Below are 19,516 nucleotides of genomic sequence, written 5' to 3' on the forward strand. Positions count from 1 at the left end.
GAAGAATCCTCAGATTTCTCGGCTTCAAGGAGAACAAATCCGTGGCCTCACGGATCTCCCAGACAACGGAGCTTCAACTTCAGCCGCAGGAGCTTTCACAAGACAAGTGAGTATTATTTTCCGGAAAAAAACAACTCATTGTAAATCATTCAGGACTCTCTCGCACTTGCTGCTTCTCTCCAACAGCGAGATCGTGAACGCAACCCTGTGGACTTCATGGAAACGGAGTTGGATCTTGACAACTATCTCCAATGCTTCACCGATCTTGATGTTCCAGTAGACAACGTGGATTTTGATGATGCCGAACTCCAAAAAGTCAACATCCTCTACGATGGAGAGCGACCTTACGAACCACCTGTGCTGAATGAGTATGAACGTCATGTAGCGTATGGTCCAGGATTTCGGAACGCTGAAGACTTTGATCCGGATGAATACAAAATGAATTGCGAGTTGAAGGCTGAAGCAGAGGCAGCAGCAGAAAGAGAACGTCGAATCATTAAAAGACCATCATACAACAAGTACAAGGATTACAGTCCGGACACAAGCGATTTGAGCGACGATGACAATGACTATTATTACAATCCAAACAGCAAAAATCGAGCAGGAGACGGATTAGCAAACTTCAAACCCCAAACGAAAGCCCGAAAGTACAATCTGAAAGCAGCCGATGAAAAAGCACAGCCAACATACAAACTGAAAAGAGCCAGAAACAACGACGCTGTCCGCAAGAGCAGAAATAAGGCTAAGGAACTTCAGAAAAAACGAGAAGATGAGCATGATAAGATGAAAAAGAGAATCGCTGAATTGGAAGGACTTCTTGCATCCGAACGGGAAGCTCGCAAACGTTCGGAAGATCTTCTGGAGACTTTTCTCAGAAATAAGTAAGGTGTTAAACGACTCTCCTCCAGAATTTTAATAAACATTTTTCAATTTTACAGAGCTCCAAAGGAACAAAAAGTTAGTGGACGCTTGATTTTGGAAACACCATCCAACTACAATCGACAACATTAAATCTTCATTCCTCACTTTTGATTTTTAAATCTAGGCCCACAGTATTTTTTTATGTCATCAAACCTTAGCATCCCTCTCATTCCAGTCACCCCGTCCAGATTCCTGTCAATTATTTCTTTCATCCCAGTGCTTCTTTTTCCCTAGTAAAATTATCTCAAAGGCGTTCAGCTTTTTTCGTTATTTCTAAAATTAAATATTTGTACCCACCATCGTCAGATTCCAAATTGTTCCGTTTCTTCTTGCAGGCAAGCTTTTCATTCTCTATATTAATTTAAAGCCTATTGATTCGTCTCATGTTTTATTTCATCAATACTCGAAATTCCGATCACTGGTACTGACTTTCTCTGGCGATCTAGGATGTGCTTATTTTTCAAGTTATAATTTTTTTTTTTTTAATTGGCCTGAAAAACGTTTGGTAATACTATTTTCATAATGAATTTGTTGGTTCTAGAAAACGTGAACAATAATTCAACTGCAATGAAAATAAAAACTGAAGCATCGTCACATTTGTTAGGAGATGCTTTGAAAATACTCACGAGACAACTCTGGATATGCTGCGTGGTGTTCTCTGAAAAATTGTTTTCATGATTAAGTTGTACGGCTCAGTTTATTGTGAAGCTTTTCATTTCTATTCATAAGTTACATAAGTTTGAATCGAACTGTTCATTTCGGTGTTTTTTGTTCGTTTTTTTCTAACCTGCCTAGAAAAAATTGTCTGACAGCACACCATTGATGTCGTTTTTTTCTCTAACTTGGAGTTTTCTTTGCATAATCTTTTTTTGTGATTAATCAACTTTTTTATTCTTTTCCGATTTTTTTATTTGCCTTTTTCGTTCGAGCAAGATCTTTCAACCTATAAAATCTTCCAGTTGATTCATTTGATCATAGGCTTGATCAAGCAAATGAGTTGCGGCTTCTTCAATAGTGTCTTTTAACGTAAAGGAAGCGATTATGGCTGAAAATAACATTAAGAAATTACTTTTTTCATTTGAATTTGAACTAGACTGTTTTCCTTGTTAGGAAACTACAACTTTCTATTGTAAAAATTCTGGTTCTTGCTCACTCTAATTTTTTAGTTTTTCTTCCTTCATGACTCGTGCTCATTTTCGTGTAATAGGGATTATTTCGCAATACTTTTTCAGCCTAATCCTTCTTGACCCACTCACCTCGTACTTGAAAATAAAATTGGAGGGAACAACATATTCTTGATAGCCGCCGCCCGGTGGCATGGTAACTTAACCGTCTGAGAATGAATCTAAAAACCAAATAAGAATCGAAGGATTTAGTGATCAGAATCTCTTTGAAATTTCAAAAAAGAAGGTATCAAGAAACAAAAGTTTGTACTATCACAACGTTTAAATGACGCGTTTTGCTGGGCTTAAATTTGGAGTGAAACAATTCACATAAATCATCAGTAAACTGACCAAGTTTCAAATTATTAAATCAATTTGAGCTGAGTTATCGCTCGTCGAAAATTCTTAATCTCATGAAAATCTCATGAAGTCGTGAAAATCGCCTTTTTAGAGAAACTATAAAATGTTCTAACGGGGAACAACAAAAGGAACAACTAACAAAGTCTGTCCTAGTATTTTCGTTTGAAATGTGAGGATAGATTTTTTCTATCATTTTTCATAGTTTCGAAAATATTTCAATCACCAAGGGACTCGTACTGTCGCCAGTGACATCATAAGCTTCGGAGTGCACGCAACTGTCTTTTTATCTCAACTTTGCCAGCCCTTAAAAACTTTAGTAATAATGGTGAGTAGCTGCAAATTGATAAGTGTCAAGATCAACTTTCCCTAAATCATTTGTAAAAATTTCCGATTACCAGTTTTCCAGAGACTTCGAAATTAGTAAATTTTCGGTTTTTCGAAATAAATTGATCTAACGGCTCAAAATGTATATTTTTGGGTAATTGCGATGTTGATATTCCATTAAATTTGTATCAGGGATGTTTATGAAAATTTATAGCTCTGTCAATACATCTTTATGAAAATTCGGTTCGCAAGGCAAATTTTACCCGGATTCTAAGCAAAAGCCAGGGTCCCTATTGAAGGGGTTTCTGAGAAGGAGTTTCTCTGGATTTTATGTAATAATGGTAGTTGCATGTGCCTTTCTCGTGACAAAATTCTAGTGAAATCGTGGAGTCTAACATGGAGTCACATCAGTTCAAATCAGAAAACAGCTGCATGCGTTCTTCGACAATCATAACAACACCTTATTTTGAAGAATTGCTTTGAAAATATCAGGGACTTTTGCATCAAAAATAAAGCTACGTTTTTGCCAGATTACGCACTTCTGAAATACTAATTTCCGAAGATGTACCTGTTTTCATTTGTGAGATGCGTTTCCAATAACGTGCTTGGTTTCATGAACTGTGTTTATGTGGGATGCCAACCCATAAGCGTTTACTTAACAATCACTTTTGTGAGAATTTGGGGATTTGAATGGATTCATGGAGCAACTTCTATACATATAAAATTTCAAATTTTATAAATCAAATGGAAAATAGTTAATGATAGCGTAGCTATAAGAATCGGACAAGTCAGAAATGAAAGATCTTGATTCAGCTTTTCGTTCCTGAAGATATTTATCCGTATCGGCGTCGAGAAGGGAGATTGTACATGCAGCCACTGCCGAGATGTTGGCTTAAGTCGAATGTCTGAAAAACACCTGGTCGTAATTTCATTGTCAAGCGTCGCAAGCCCAATTGTCGCAAGCCCAATTGCTTGTGACATTCATGAAACTTCTTCATATTTAAAATTATCAACATCCGGCTAAAAAGTCGAAGAAGTTTGCACCTGTTAAAAACAAAGTAAATAATAATTGATTCTTAAACTAACGGGCCGAAGTGAGTAACAAACAGATTTTCCTAGAATCAACCCGGATAATTTCAATGAAGTCATTCAAGTTCAACTTCTTCAAATAGTTCAAATAAACACATTTCTAGTAAAACGTTTCCTATTAAAACGCATTCTCAAAATCTCGAAAATTTTCTGATTCATTAGAAAAAACATACCATTGTGCATTTTCAAAGCTATACAATTCGCGAATTCCCCGTTACAGTCTACTGCTACATTTGGTGTCTTAAATGTAAGCGTGCGTGGGTACACTGAAAAACTACTTTATTTCCAAATTTTTCAGTAAAAAGAGAAAACTCACAATTACTTGGTGGTTGCAGATGCACCTTCCATGATACGGTATCTTTTATTTCAAATGTGGAGAGGTAAAGTTTTTTCTTTACTATATACAGCTGTAAATTAATATATGTTTGAAATAAAACGCCACTTTATTTGATTTTTGAAAGGGAACAAAGCAGTGATTGAAAATAACATAACTAATTTTAATCTTGGCTCACAGGGTTACAATAACTTGAAAATCAAACAGTTTTCATCTCTTGTTACCCTGTGCATCAAGGAAAAATTATATTTTTCAAAATCTTAAAAGAGTAAGGGCTTTATAGTAATTTCGTTCACCTTCACGTAATAAGAACTTACTATTTGTATGTTGGAACTCTTTGAAAACAACACTACAAAATCGTATCCTGGGTTTGAGCTTTGCATTCTGAAAGTTAAGCGATAATTACAGAAGACACGAGAATACTTACTCTCTTTCATCAACGTATGCTCGCTCGGGAATCATCACTTTGTACACTAATCTGCATTGAGGGACCCGAGTTTTAGCTTGAATTGCGGCTGTGAGCTCTATTTGTCTGTGTAGTCCATTCCCATATATCTGAAATAAATCATCTCCATTGAAACATTGTTTTACCACGATAACTATTTCTGGCTTGAAAAATTCGCACTGTCACATGACTGAACTCGTTCAATTCTGACTATTTATTTCCCGTTCGAATGAATCAATAATACTTTTCTTTCTGAAAAATTTGTTTCTGAAAAATGTAACGTTAAAAACTTATATGCGTATGCTATCGCAAAAAAGGGCAATTCTGAAAGATACCCTTTCTTTGCAGTGCCAATCAGAACCAAGTTAAATTTAGTGATTTTCTTTAAACAAACTGACATTTTCAATTTGATAAACACCAATTTACTTTGATACTTACATTCAATTCTCCATGTGGCTTGTTGGAAATCAACCTACAGCTTTGGTCGTCCGCAGATACGAGTACAATACACCATAAAAATACAAGGTACATCATTTTCTGTTCTAATGGACCCACACTGGGCACCTCATGTATGTTTCTCTTGTTCACCCGCGACACACCAATTTTTTTGCCACCTAGTGCGCACCCTACTCGGGTCACCAAACAAAGGCAACACATACGACGCGCAATTGCGGACAGCGGCCTCCTCATTGTTTATACTGAGGTTGCACTCATTATCGGTGTCTTTCCGTTCCTTTGCTATTGATTTTGTTTTATTTGTCTCATTGTTGTCAACATTGATGGATTTCTCATTTTTCGATATTGTGAAGATGATTTTTGCAGGTAGATGTCGGAAGCTGTAGAAAAAATCCGATCACACGATAAATACCGTCAATTCTATGAGCTTGCCACTAAAATCCGCAATCAAAAATTGCTCGCCGATGCCGAGGTTGTAATATAGTTTTGTCCGATATACATTTCACTGTTACATTTCAGTCTGCTTCACTCCATCGCCACAAACAAGAAGTTGCGGACCTCGAAGTCAAATTGCTAACTGAAGCGTGGAGGAGCTCTTATTGGACGGTCAGTTTGATTATCGAAAGTTATAAACCATCAAGGTTTTTTGTTTCAGAACGTTTCTCGCCAGCTCAAGAGTCAGTCTTTAGACCCTAGTTATGCTTGCCGCTTGCTCAAAGAAATTAGTGACACCGAGGCTCTGGCTGCCTATAAGTAAGATTTTTTGATTGGTTCAATATTTTATTATTATTACTTTTAGGCACTTCGGACATCATTATTCAACATTGAACCAATTGCTCACAGTTCTCTACATGGAACCAACATCAGTGGCTGAGTTGTTGAACATGTGGGACCAGAATGATGTGAATACTTAATTTTTGGGAACTATAACTAATGTCGGAAGTTTTTGGTACATAAATCAGGCTCAAAGTATCTAACATTATGTCAAAAATATTTGGATTATGAGAGTTTGCTAGCATCGCGGTTTTTTAATCATGACATTTATAATTTTCCGGACTGAACAATCTAATTTTTACAGGTCACTACTAATGACAATTTGATCCAAACGTTCTTTCACCTGGTTTACTCTTGCGGGCTCTATCCTGACGATGAACTCAAAATTGCTCAGGTACCATATTTGCAATGTAAACGCATCTAATCTCCATCGTGTATCTATTTGCAGGTTGTTTGCTACCTTCTGAAACTCCAGTTGGTCAAGTCAGGGTCTCAGATGAGAACTATGCTGAGAAAGGAAACATCAATTTCGACTAGATTTTACAAATACTTTGTGGAGCAAATGCATCCGACAATGGTGTATCTTACAAAAGCGCTGCGGAAGAGTGTTCTCAATGTTATTCAACTTGGAAACTTTTGGCTTGACGTGGATATGAAACAGTCAAGTTCCAGATTCCTATCCGACGGCCGCCAAAACTCTGAGAGATTGCCAGAGTACCGAGCGCTGGTCGTTTCCAAGCTGGTCGATTTTGTGGACAATTTTTTAGAAAGTGAGAGATCAAACTTCACGCTTGAGCGTTTTATCTTATTTTTCAGATATTTCTCTGGCTCTCTCCATGCTACCACCAAATTTGAACTGGATCGTGAGAGATATATTCTGCTCGCTTTACGAAATCGTTGACGATATGTCCGCTATTGAGCTCAGTCATGCATGCAAGGATATGATCGTCTCAAATCTTCTCTGTCCTGCGATTATCAGCCCTCAAAAATTTGGAGTTGTTGATAATGACGTGCGCATTGGTTCTATTGTTAACCACAACCTGGCACAAATTGCGATGATTATACAAATGATTTCATTAAGAGAGTTTGAATCACCTCCTGAAGAATATCGAGAGTTTTTGAGTCAGTGTAGAGTATGTCATTGATGGTTTCGAGCCCAATAATTTTCAAAATGATTTTCAGAATACTCATCTTATTTCCGAAATGATGGATTCGTTGTTAGTGGAAAACATGGCCCCCGATGTGGAGATCACGTCACTTATAGCTAGCGGGAAATCTGAGTCTGACTTGGAAACGAAGTCAAATTTTGTTGGGTCTCTGGCAGATGCAAATAAGTTGGTAGGTCAATATTCTTTCACAAAATCATCTATAGAACAGAAAAAAATGTTCAGATAAAAATGATCCGCGAAACGCCTCCAACTACCGATTTGAAAATTTCGCGAATCGTCTCAGTATGCCAGAAGATGCCCGAGTCTTTTGCATCTACTGTGGAAAAATTGCATGTAGAAAATTCTGAGGACTCACCCAAACTTTCGGCGCTCCGAAATATCCATAGAAAAGTTCAAAAATCTTTCAAACGCACCGGAGATTCTTTTTACGATCCAAACGAGCTGCATATGAAAACTGAAAATTACGGCGGAGTATTTGAGAAAGAAAACTTTGATGTGTTCTTTCTGGACTTTGCTTCGTGAGTTTAATACTGTTATAATTTTATTACTTGACGACACATCTTTTTGATAAGTGGCCAAATTACGCAATTCCAGAGAAAATTACGCGAAGCCAGTGAAGTCGAACGGAGAAAGCAAGAAGCCAGAAAACAAAAACAATTAAAAGAAACTGAACTTCTTATTATGGACAATATCTCTAGTGATTCTGCTCCAATAACTATCAAGGCTTCAGCTGCAACCAATGCCCCAATTGCCAACAACAACTTTACTGAAAATAAGGATCTCATTGACTTTTCGACGCTTTACACTACTACTGAGTAAGCTATGATCTTTTTTCTGTCTTAATGTAATTTTTTCTACAGTGATGTGATAAGCATACCCTCCGAGCCCTCAAAAGAAGAGAAATCTGTGGAAAAGCCAAATGTGAATAATGTCTCAGTCGACGCTCCAGTGGAGGCTCTACAAATCGGAGAATCCAGGGGAGGACTTGCAAAACTAAAAAATTTCAGTGACCGTATGAAGAAAGGTAAGACTCTAAAATAATTGGGATTGAATGATTTTTTGCAGGTATCACTCAGTCTAACACACTTTCTGACATACGGGACCATCTTCGTCGAAGCAGTTCTCTTGCAAAACAACCAAGCGGGATGGTGAGCAGTGCAAGTGCTCAAAACATACCAGATACAGAAAAAGGAGATTCGATTCTAGCAAAGTATGCCTCAAATTCGTCAATTAAAATCGAAAAATCGACATTCACAAAGCTGACTGACACTAAGTCAATGCCAAAAAACACGGAGATGTCTGAGCCATACTATTCTCCAGAAAATCTTACTTCCTGCAGGTTAGTTGAAGCATAGTACGTTTTTTATTGAGCAAGTTTCAGAGCATTCAAAGACACTCTCCGTAAAATGATCACGGTTCTTGGAAACGTCTCCTATCTTCCAAAAATTGGGTGTAGGAGCGAGATGAAAGAAATGAGCAAAAAAGTTCGTTTGGACAGTTTTCTGGACGGTGTTCTTGTTGAAACGGAGCACCGCCGAGAATATGGACAAGCTGCTCAACTCCGTGAGGTGAAGCGGTGCATCGAACTGTTCGAGAACGAAGGCGTGGAAATACTTATGGATCATTTAGTTGGAAACGAGGTGGAACAAGACTTTCTTGTCAGACAAATGCGAGAAGAAAGAGCTATTTTGATGAGAAAATCTAACGATATCTCTTCAATGGAGCAAAGAGTTTTGCTGTGAGTTGTTTTTCTAATTTTTTGAATACAATACATATGCAATTCTTTAGGAATCGTCGCCTCACGGAACAAATTCTGGTTGACAATTTGATTCAAACATTTCTCGAGACTGGATTCCAAAATAGCAAGCTAGCCAGCGGTAAAACCCCTGAAGTGGTTGCAGTGGGCAAGTTCTACAGCGAATTCAAATTTCTTCAAGCACACGACGAGCGTGCCGAGTTTCTTCAAAACTTGCTCACCTATCTAAGAGAGCGTTTGATGCAAAATTACGATTGGAACGTAAGTTTTTCGAACTTTCATTGAAAGCAAAGGTGTTTTTGTTGCAGTTTGCTACTGAATCTATGATTGCTAGAGCGATGACAACGATGGAGCGTTTTGTAATGTTCGCTGTCTACGAAATCGCTTTTTGGCCGAATAGGGAGATGGATCAAAAAAAAGACAAGTAAGAAAGAGTAAAAATATACGAAAATTACAGAAATGTGTTTCAGATTATTGCAATCTGTCATTGGGAAAGCATCAAGCTCTGTGACTCCCGTCCACGAAGCATTGAAAATTCCAGAGGTTTGACTGTAATCATTCCTGCAAATACCTGATTATTTTTAATTTTAGCATCTTCTCGGAGAAGCCCCATGGCCATCTGCTCAAGCTGAATTGTCAATGCTCGACAATTACGTAACAGCTCAAGAAAAACTCAACTGTCTTGTCCGTTGTTGTGATGTCATCAATAATTTGGTGGCATTGTCATCAAAAAATGCAGTAGCATCTGCGGATGACTTAACACCAGTTCTAGTTTTTGTCATTATCAAGGTAAATACAGAGGTTTTGATAACGAAGTAAAATAAATTTTGCAGGCAAATCCCCGTTCCCTTTTGTCAAATCTTCAGTTTATCGAAACATTTGCTGGAGACCAAATTGAATCTGGCCGTGATGCTTACTATTGGGTTAATTTCAAGTCGGCTGTCGAGTACATAAAAACCATTCTGTGATATGATTTTGTGATACGATATAATATATTTATTGCACGCCTCTACCGGCATTACATTTGTGAAACTTTCTAACAATGACCATAATGTTACGGGAAAAGAAAAAAATAAACTTTGTATAATGTAATTTTGTATTTGTTTACGGCTATATCATTTTTGCCAAAAACGTTTATTCTGCTCATCCCGATGTATCTGCCTTTCTCACTTCTCCTCTCAGTATTTTCCGCCGAGAGAGACACTGGTGCGCAAATCAATAACGTTCGTGTTGGCAGTTGTGCTCTGTGTCTCTTCTTTTTTGTGTACTATTCAGTCTCAAGAGACCAAGGCACAGAGAGAAGGAGGTCATTCGACATTGTGTATTGGCGGTGTCCCTCCGGGCTTTTTTTCCTTTTCACTCGTTTGTGTCCGATTTCTGCTTAATCTAATTTGAATACATAAGATGCGAAACGTAAATTTTCAGACATGGAAACAGAAGAAGTGGCAGTGTTTGCAGAGACACCGAAAGTTCCTAGGAATTTACCAATGCTAATGGTCAGTTTGAGAGAATGAATGTTACAGGACGGAAAAAATAGTTGTTTATTTCTCTGTCTCGTTACTACAACTTCGCAAATCTTATATTTTTGCAGAGCGAAACGCCAATTAGGTTAAACGACCATCCAATTCAATATTCCTACACGTTCTCCTATTTTGTGAGACCATCTGGGAAGTTTGACCCGGAGGATTATGCAAGCTATGTTCAGCCGGTTGGAGTAATGAAAACAGTTGAACAGTTTTGGGGGATCATGTCACATTTTCGACGCCCAACAGGTAAATCTTATTGAAAATTTCAGCTCTCATCATTTTGAAATGAAATTTTACAATTTGGCAATTGATAAAAGAAAATTGCCGTAGATTTGCTGGATTGATAGGATTGAGAGATATGAGAGTGATGCTCATTGAGTGTATTACCAGGAACATCCGAAAATATTCAACAAATATGGCTTAATATTATAAAATCACAGATCTGTGTGACAAAGCGGATATACACTTCTTCAAAACTGGAATCAAGCCTGTCTGGGAAGATCCAGCAAACTGCAAAGGTGGAAAATGGATTATTCGTCTGAAGAAAGGATTATCCTCTCGTATTTGGGAGAATCTACTACTGGCTGTTGTTGGAGAACAATTTGAAATTGGAGATGAACTGTGTGGAGCGGTGTGTTCAATTCGCAATCAAGAAGATATCATTTCATTATGGAATAGGTATGTTTCCAAATGTTTGGAAAAAACTAAAAGTGTTTCTTTTGAATTTTTTTTTGTTCGAATATGGACTTCTTACTCATAAACCTTTAAGAAGAGGCGCAAAGGTTTCTGTCTGAGCTGTTTCTGATTTTACAATATTCACTAACAAATCAGTACCTGGAAAATCAAACAACAAATATTCACCCTTTCAGAAACGCTGACGAGACTCCTGTGACAAACCGAATCCGTGATACTCTCCGCAAAGTTTTGAACCTTCCGCAAAATACTGTTCTTGAGTACAAACGTCACGATGACTGCCTGAGAGACCAAAGCTCCTATCGACACACTAACAAAAACATTCTGAAATAATTAAAATGTTTATAACTATTTGATTGCTTTTATTCGTAATTTTTCATTGGTTCTCTAATTCAAAAAAGCCTGGATGCATCTCAAAATAGCAGCTTTTCATTTTTTTAAAAATTAATTTTATGCTTAATGGAGTTATTTACTGAAATAAAACTTTCGTTGGAGTTTTTATGATGTTTGATTAAAAACGTATTTTCACTATCTTTCGAAAACAAAAACGGCTTTGAATTCAGCAGGATAAAAATCAGCCAGGGAGAGAAGCAATGGCTCAGTTTGTTGAAGTAGATTTCCTTGGAAAACGTAACAAACTTGCAACATCGAAATAGCAAAAAACCAGAAAAATGTATAGCCAAAACATAAGTTAAAGTAAGGTTTTCGGACAAGCTTCATTTCGTTCTAGTTGATTTCGAATTTTCTTCAAAATGAAAATTGCTTCTTGCTGCAAAGAAAAGGGAAGATACCATAAAAACTGTAATAGAGCGCTATGGCGTTCTATTTTTTGAAGAGGGGGGGGGGGGGGGGGTTTGGGATGACGCGAGGTAACAAAAATTGATTTTTTATTTGAATAACAGGGTACCAAAATTAAAAAAAAAAGATGCGAAGTGTCTAGATTCTACTGCTACACTGCACATCAAACATAAGTACTTTGTTTTGCTACCTCCAACTACCTCAAGGATGGCGTTGTATTAGAGAGCGTCTTTTACTACAGGTGGCGCTATATTATAGTTTTTACGGTATTTGATTTTTTCGTCTATAATGCCACATCCTTTTCAAAAATCCGTCTAAATTTGTACAAATCGGAGACAACTCCCAATCGTGAAACAAGATTGCCCTGGAATCACTAAATATGGGTGTTTCCAAAAATACAGTGCATTCTCTAGTTCTCCTTTAAAACCAGAGCATAACTTACAAAATTAGATTGCATTCTCTGTGAGAGTCAGACAAGTTGTTTGACATGTGCACATGTGTAAGACAAAAAAAAACGTCTTTTCCTTTTTAGTGAGGTAATTTCACTAATTTTTGTTGGTTTTATTCTTTCCGCGGGAATTCTTCCTTCATCCAAAGACAACTTTTGAATCCACGCTAAAGATGATTTTACTTTCTTTTCCGCAGACACTTAGGCTTACCTACCATTAGCAAAAGAACAAGTTTATTTTACATAGTGAATGTCACCTTTGATGGAAAAGAAGGGTCTGTCCATTAGTGTCATGTTCAGTCGTCCGCCATTTTGAAACTTCAAATGAACGAAATTCACCTTTTATTGTTTGCAGTGTTTTTATTTGAATCATTTAAAAGTGAGTTTGTCGTTAATCGATTTGACTGTTTGAAATTGATTTCAGTTCCATATTCTGTTCGTCTAGAAAATATATATGGGATAAAACAACTGAAAAGTAATAAGTCTTCGCATTCGGACAGTCATCTTTTTTCAAATAAGAAACGTCATATTTTTTTGTAAGCAATTGAAAAATTTCACGTAATTATTTTTCTTTTCCAGAAGGCACAGATTTCCTAAAACTCTCACTTTTTTGCAGTCTTCACAAAATTTGTGTTCTATGGCAGAGGTCAGTTGTGAATGTAAAAGGAACATGAATCTCTTAGTTTTTAAAATTGTATGCATGAACAGTTAACTAATTGCAAGTTACCACAACATTTTGATGTCATGATCCAAGTGAGCCGATTTTTAGCATTTTTAGCATAAAACTTGCTGGTTTATTACTGTGATTTTTCGTGAAAATCAGAGTTTTTTTGTAGAAATCAAAAAGTTCCCGATGTCAGCTTTCGCCATGGTTTTCAAAAGGTTTCCCTGGTGATGAAATAAAATTTTACTAAAATTTATTGTGTGTTAACTGATATCACAGAGACTTATTTTCCAAAAAACTATTTTTCAGAACATTAGAACTATAACAGTAAAAAGAATTGGAGGAAACTATCCATATGGTCCAAAACATGCTTCAGTCTCGAAGAATGAGATATGTTTTATTTTCAATAATTATTCTCATTCGAGGTCATCCATGCTCTCTTCTACATTACTCCGGAATATTTTAAAGGTCAGTGTTTGCGAGATGGTTTTTATGAACAAAAGTTGGCAAGGTAGAGTGTAATACTGCAAGAAATGAGGAACCCCCGCAGATTCTTGTGTACACACAGCAGAAGAGAAAAGTTATATGACATTGATTGATTATCTGAAATGCTTTGTGGTTAGCCGTGCGAAGGATTAGATGCGTTGTCGGTGAGAAATTTGTACAACAAAAATCTTGAGAAATTTGAGTTGACAAAGGATTAGGTTGAAAAAGCGGTTGTCATCTCGAAAAAATCAAATTTTTCAGCGACAAAAATTATCAAAACCGACGCGCACCTCGAAAAATGGCAATTGGAAATATAACAAAGCATGGTGTGCCCACTGTGAATCTTACTGGACAATGAGAATCAAGTCGATGGAGTTGAAATCAAGACGTGGCTGTTGCTGACAAAACTTAAACTAGGAACATTTTGGAAAACACATGTTTCATTATCACACAACTTTCTTTCGTCCCAATTATAAACGATTCTGATTCATGAAAAACGCATTTTCACAAGTTTTTAAAATATTGCGCATTCAAAAATAATCTTCATTTTTTCTAATACAGGTGTCAAAATTCAATCACCCGATTCTTTATTGTCGTTCTGCTATCCCTGATTTTATCCCTGATTTCATTGCAACCAAATTTCCACTAGGGCAGACTTGAAAACCAACAGCTGCCACTTTTTATTTCGACACACTGGATCCCAGGACCGATAACTTTTTTCTGTTGTGTTTCATTGCCGGAACCCTATAAAACTTGTATCGAGAGCATCAACGGGCATTTTTTTGCTTCTTCCTACGAACGACCGAGCGAATCGCAATGCTAAGTAAAAAAATAGCGAAAAAAGATCGGTGCAGTTGAAGTTGGGTTGATGGTGACTTCAAGGTCCGTGCACCTCCCCCCACAACGCCATATGACAGAGCAATGTAGAGCGTCTGCTGTGGCAGTTACGGCCTCTGCCACGCCAGATGCCTACGCCTGTTCTCTGTATGTGTTTCATCTACCTCTGTACTCGTAGGGAGGGACAGAAAGAGATAGAGGTTCTTCTGTTTATTACTTCACACAAGTCGTGTGTTGTTCTCAAGTTTTATGATTTTTCCAGTGCTCCTCAAAAACTTTTGTTGTCTTCAAATTTTATCCATTAGTTTAAACTACTGTGGTTATGAGTAGGCTTTCCTTCAAATAAGATAATCCATTTTTCGATATTTGCAGACATGCACTCACCAGTAAGAATATTATTATGTCTTGCCTTGTTTTTTCTGAAGTCGTCACTATCTGATGAAACACCAGATCAGTTATGCAATAATTTGGATGCTCAGCAAAGTTGTGGACAATGCATCAAAGCTCATGCAGAATGCGCTTGGTGCATTGATCCTGTGAGTTAGTGGTACATGTTCGAAAGAATTTTTTTACTTTCAGCATTCTTCTCTTGTTAATCGGTGTCAATTAAAGTCTAAGTTTACTAACGAAACTTGTACCCCTCATTTGGTTTATTCTCCTCAAACTGCCCAAGTCAAAACCCAACAGGTAGGGAAAAGAACAAAAATTCTATGTTTCTTTAAACTATTTTTTAGAATCTTCCACTTGAAACTAAGCAACACGATGGGAGAACCGTCGTTCGACTACAACCACAAGCCGTTTCAGTTCGACTCATGCCTGGTTTAGAAAATGGATTCGTTCTAGACAATCTCATCTGATTTTGCAGGACACTCATCGACAGTTACCTTCAAGTATCTTCACCAAACTGATGTGAATAGACGAGGTACCGAGCCAGAAACCATGGAGATTCAAACTTCGGATGTCAAAGATTCGCCGATCAACTTGACATTTTATATTGTTTGCGACGGGTTTGTATTTTTTTTGTAGCATGTGAATATAATTGTAACATACCGTTTCAGGGAATTGAAAAAAACCAAATCCTGCCGAGTCCAGAACAATCAGATTGTCGAATTCAAAATTGAGGTTTGTGAATTGAATATATTTCCCCAACTAATTTATATTTTCAAGGTTACCGTCAACTCTTGTTCGAATTCCGGCGATGTTACACTCTCTGTTGGTATTCTTGGACAACGAACAATTGCTGGCATATACGTCACCACCATCTGCGGGTGTGAATGCGAAAAACATCCAGTAAGCTAATATCTTATCTGATATGCGCCACTCTTAGCACCTCGTGTAACTTGATACTTCGTGAAGTTTGAAGTTTTTTGTTCAAAAACTTGGGAAAACTTTTTAAGATCTCAATAATCAGTTTTTATTCCAGGAAATAAACTCTCGGTTATGCCATCAGAATGGTCATTTGGTTTGTGGACAATGTGTATGCGATCCATCCCGCGGTGGAGACAAATGTGAATGTCCGTTGGCAACACTTGGAGTTTCGACTGCTTCAGAATTAGAAGACAAGTGTAAATTGTAAGTTTTTTTTTCTATGTTACACCAGTTTTATCAACTCTTTTTATCATTTTTTCCATTGAAAACAGGTAAAGCAACATTTATGGCTGATGATTTTTAATTCCATACAATACTTTGAAGCTGTAATACCTCTGAGATTCCAATACACAGATTTTGTTTCGCCTGGAATATGGATTCCAAAGAACAAACGAAAACTCCGATCATTATACTTTCTTTCAGTAACTCCTCTACTCCAGTATGCAGTTCTTCTGGAAAATGCAAATGTGGTCAGTGCCAGTGTAATAGACCTACGGTAGGTAGTAAGATAATGTGGGAAACAGTCTTTCATTGTTTTGAAATTCATAATATGACCTTCTTTATCTTCAGGTGACAGGTAAATTCTGTCAGTGCGACAATGACAGCTGTCCGCTGTCTTCCAATGGAAAAGTATGCTCTGGAAACGGAGTTTGCGACTGCGGAACTTGCAAGTATGAAACAATGAACGTTATATAAATGTTACATCAACTTTTCCAGATGTGAAATGGGATGGGAACGCGACGATTGCTCTTGTTCAACGGCATCAAACAACTGCGTGGAGAACGGGGTCAGTGAAATTTCGCAATTTGCAACGTGTCTCATGGAAATAGGTTCTGATAGGGGAATCCTTGGCGGCTAAGCAAGAACTATCATATTTTTGAAAATTCCAAGATCACTATTTTGCTTCTAAGTTTGATTTTGTGAATATAGAAGTTGTTTAAATAGCCTCACAATACTTTATTATATCTTATCTGAATCCATCTGGCAGGAATTGTGTTCCAATAATGGGCGATGTGAATGCAATCGTTGCGTGTGTAATATGGGTAACACTGGGGCCTTCTGTGGATCAATTGAAAAGGTGACTATCTTAGGAAGTAGCATTTTTACGTTCCCATTAACAGTAGAAATTTCTTGTGAATCGTTTAACCAATGATTTTTGTTTCTGTTAACTGTTTCCTCATTGTCGAAAATTATTTTTCCAGGAGCAGAAACCAATGGAGAACAAGCCAACAGATGATCTTCCAGAAACTACAGCAGCTTCTGTAACAGAAACGACTTCAACTGCCGACCTTCCTTCAGACGAAGAGTTGGAAAAGGCATTAGACGATTCCGTCAAGTCGACAGAAGCAACTTCATCGTCTGCCTTGAAAATCTTCTGGCTTTTCTATTTCTTGGTAGTGATACTATTTGCTTACTAGAAACTGAAACTAAAATACACTCGGATATCACAATTTCCTTACTTTGAATTTTTTCTCTTTCTCGTCATTAAAAACTTGGTATCTTTCTTATATGTTAACATGAATTCGTGTTTTATTGATTGTATTTAATTATTTTGGTAGTAAATTGGTTTCATTTTGAGACGGAAAAAAAACAGAAACAAATACATCAATGTACCAGCAATACAAGAAATAACAGAAAGCTTTAAAAGGGCAATTTTGTGACACGATGAGAAGTTTACAGGTCAACGTTTCAAGGATGATGAGACATGAAAAGTTCAAGAAGGGGAGCTTGTGGATGCAGTATTTGGAGGATATATGCAGTAATAAAAAACTATAACCAATAGCGTAAATGAGAAATGCAATATTCTGTCCACAGCAAAAGCCCGACGATATTTCTGGCTTTCCTCGTTTTAATATAATAGACAGCATTTGATAGATACATAATGAAAATTCAGATAAATGATTTCAGTGGTTTAAATAACCTTCGGTTCAGGTTCCCCGTTACAGTATTCGTTTTGCATTTCAAATACACGGATACTCGTCGCCAGCGAAACGTGTTTGCGAAGTGCCAGTGTGCTTCTGATAACGATTGTATCGAACTTGATCAGCAATGGACATTGTGCAGTGGAATGCCACACGACAAACGTAGACAGACACCGATAAAAGAACGAGTGATATGCACCAACCAATAATACACACTTGGAACGTGGCTGAAAAATGTATTCCATTTGACTCTATTGCTCAAAAACTTTCAAAACTCACTGTCAACAAGATCAAACTTGAAATGGGCCGAAACAAGTTGAGCTGCCATTCTAGTGCATTGGAGAAACAGCATGAACAAATCGCTCTCTGGTTTCACAATAGCATAAGTGAATGCAGCCAGCATCAGGGCGCTGACGAATGTCTCGAGGGTCTGAAAATATACACATTAGAACACCTAAAGGTAAATTGAAAACCAACTCTCAAAACCACAAATGGTATGCAAAGAAACGGTTGTTGAGCACCAATTCCAATGTGCATCAGAATGCATGTAAAGACAATTATCGCCATTGCCCCAGACAGATAGATTACAAACTGAAAAACAATATTCGTCAACAGATTTTTGGTTTCGAGAGAAAACTAACCGAATTCCTGACTCCGTTGTAGTACATAACAACATTGAATGCAATGACTATGATGGCAAGAGCGCAGTAAATGAATGAAATGCAGTGTGCCGAAGATGAGTCCTAAAAATTAAAATGTATTCTTATTCAATTGGCTAAATCTATATTCGGTTTATTTAGACTCTTTCTCATACTCGATTCAGAAATGTTTCGATCAGCTAGCTGTTTGAATTATCACTCGAATATGCTCTGACTACAAAATGAAGATCGAACGGTAAAAAGGTATTACGGTTCACTGATTAGTTTTTGAATCTTTGATTGTTGCCGTTACAGGCAGCTGAATTCGGGAAAAAAGTGATTTCCGAATATTATTATTGATACGTAACAACTGTGTTTCTGACGGGTTCTTTGTGGAGTTCTTTCTGAGATGATTAAAAAATTACGAAATCGTTTACTTAAAACAAAAAATCTTTCTATTGGTTACCTTTCCTTTTCCTCGTTGATTATGGGAGACTGTCTTTGTTGGCTCTCTTCGCATAGGCGCAGATGTCCGATTATAATCTTGTGAATTGTCATTTTTTGGTTCGTATCCACCATAATAATCGTCTCTCTGAATAAAAATGATTTAACTTCTCCAAAAGCCCGTAAATCCTACTTGAGTGTAAGTGGAATATGTGTAATAATCAGCAGTTAGGCATGGAGCAGTAGGTCTCGTCATGTCTGAAATAGAAACGTTGGAAAACTTTAAATTCATTTGTTCACTTCAGAGTAATATTTCACTCTATTCAGATTATTATTACTTTTTTCTTTGTAAAAAGTAAAACGATTATAAAAAAGAAGCAAAAAATATATTTGTAAGAAAATGGGAAGCAATGGATTGTAACAATTCGGAGAAACGGATTAACAGAGAGGGAGACAAAACGCGGGGAGGGTTCGCGTGGTCCTGGTCATCTACTCTCCAAGACACGCACACACACATTTACACCCCGTACCCTCCAACGTACGCACCACCCGCCAGTGTGCAGTGTGGGCTGGTGGCCCTTTCCCCGACGTTTTCATGTAACGTGGGACCCTCTCAATGAAATAAAGGGCACTGAAAAAGACGGAGAAGACGAGCAGCGTTGCGCGGGGTTGACCTCTGCTGCGTGTCTTTGAGACGTATTGATTTCTTGGACCAAGAATAGGAAAGAAGGGCGAGTCATCGAAGACAGCCCGGTGCGAGAGAGGACGGGTTAAATTGTGAGGCAGGGTCAAATTGGCAGATACGCAGCAGAGGAGAATGAGTAATCGTAAAAGAAAATCGAATAATTGAGTCAGTTTCAGGATTTTGTTGGCAGGAACAACCGTTCAAGCTGTTCAGCTG

At 37.5% G+C, this 19,516-nt stretch overlaps 7 protein-coding genes across 7 annotated transcripts; 5 read left to right on the plus strand and 2 right to left on the minus strand.

The window, feature by feature from the left end:
• Positions 1-216: 216 nt before the first annotated feature.
• CBG27395 lies at positions 217-1,011 on the plus strand (the record flags this gene model as incomplete). Its single annotated transcript, XM_045238656.1, has 2 exons — positions 217-881; positions 939-1,011. The coding sequence occupies 2 exons, from the start codon at positions 217-219 to the stop codon at positions 1,009-1,011; spliced, it is 738 nt and encodes a 245-aa protein (XP_045100936.1).
• A 2,930-nt stretch (positions 1,012-3,941) lies between these two features.
• Positions 3,942-5,170, minus strand: CBG04129 (the record flags this gene model as incomplete). The annotated part of the gene is made up of 5 exons (XM_045238657.1): positions 3,942-4,123; positions 4,174-4,264; positions 4,488-4,575; positions 4,619-4,746; positions 5,075-5,170. 5 exons carry the CDS (start codon positions 5,168-5,170, stop codon positions 3,942-3,944), a joined length of 585 nt encoding a protein of 194 aa, XP_045092465.1.
• Positions 5,171-5,462: 292 nt separating this feature from the next.
• On the plus strand, positions 5,463-9,759 carry Cbr-rme-6 (the record flags this gene model as incomplete). The annotated part of the gene is made up of 18 exons (XM_002643269.1): positions 5,463-5,564; positions 5,612-5,698; positions 5,748-5,845; positions 5,892-5,994; positions 6,171-6,260; positions 6,315-6,636; positions 6,683-6,999; positions 7,049-7,204; positions 7,258-7,530; positions 7,630-7,850; positions 7,896-8,059; positions 8,101-8,374; positions 8,417-8,773; positions 8,824-9,052; positions 9,100-9,215; positions 9,262-9,334; positions 9,383-9,580; positions 9,625-9,759. The coding sequence occupies 18 exons, from the start codon at positions 5,463-5,465 to the stop codon at positions 9,757-9,759; spliced, it is 3,315 nt and encodes a 1,104-aa protein (XP_002643315.1).
• A 459-nt stretch (positions 9,760-10,218) lies between these two features.
• Cbr-ife-4 lies at positions 10,219-11,343 on the plus strand (the record flags this gene model as incomplete). The annotated part of the gene is made up of 4 exons (XM_002643270.1): positions 10,219-10,287; positions 10,383-10,563; positions 10,758-10,995; positions 11,187-11,343. The coding sequence occupies 4 exons, from the start codon at positions 10,219-10,221 to the stop codon at positions 11,341-11,343; spliced, it is 645 nt and encodes a 214-aa protein (XP_002643316.1).
• Positions 11,344-12,580: 1,237 nt separating this feature from the next.
• CBG04132 lies at positions 12,581-13,442 on the plus strand (the record flags this gene model as incomplete). The annotated part of the gene is made up of 4 exons (XM_002643271.2): positions 12,581-12,635; positions 12,681-12,792; positions 12,836-12,902; positions 13,230-13,442. The coding sequence occupies 4 exons, from the start codon at positions 12,581-12,583 to the stop codon at positions 13,440-13,442; spliced, it is 447 nt and encodes a 148-aa protein (XP_002643317.2).
• Positions 13,443-14,617: 1,175 nt separating this feature from the next.
• On the plus strand, positions 14,618-17,029 carry CBG04133 (the record flags this gene model as incomplete). The annotated part of the gene is made up of 12 exons (XM_045238658.1): positions 14,618-14,779; positions 14,823-14,930; positions 14,978-15,062; positions 15,109-15,250; positions 15,302-15,365; positions 15,411-15,533; positions 15,667-15,815; positions 16,035-16,107; positions 16,182-16,282; positions 16,329-16,398; positions 16,600-16,641; positions 16,814-17,029. 12 exons carry the CDS (start codon positions 14,618-14,620, stop codon positions 17,027-17,029), a joined length of 1,335 nt encoding a protein of 444 aa, XP_045092466.1.
• A 543-nt stretch (positions 17,030-17,572) lies between these two features.
• CBG04134 lies at positions 17,573-18,871 on the minus strand (the record flags this gene model as incomplete). The annotated part of the gene is made up of 6 exons (XM_002643273.1): positions 17,573-17,760; positions 17,813-17,963; positions 18,011-18,124; positions 18,175-18,276; positions 18,638-18,763; positions 18,809-18,871. The coding sequence occupies 6 exons, from the start codon at positions 18,869-18,871 to the stop codon at positions 17,573-17,575; spliced, it is 744 nt and encodes a 247-aa protein (XP_002643319.1).
• Positions 18,872-19,516: the final 645 nt, after the last annotated feature.

Source organism: Caenorhabditis briggsae (assembly GCF_000004555.2).
Source record: "Caenorhabditis briggsae complete genome, chrX, whole genome shotgun sequence".
NCBI lineage: Eukaryota > Metazoa > Nematoda > Chromadorea > Rhabditida > Rhabditidae > Caenorhabditis > Caenorhabditis briggsae.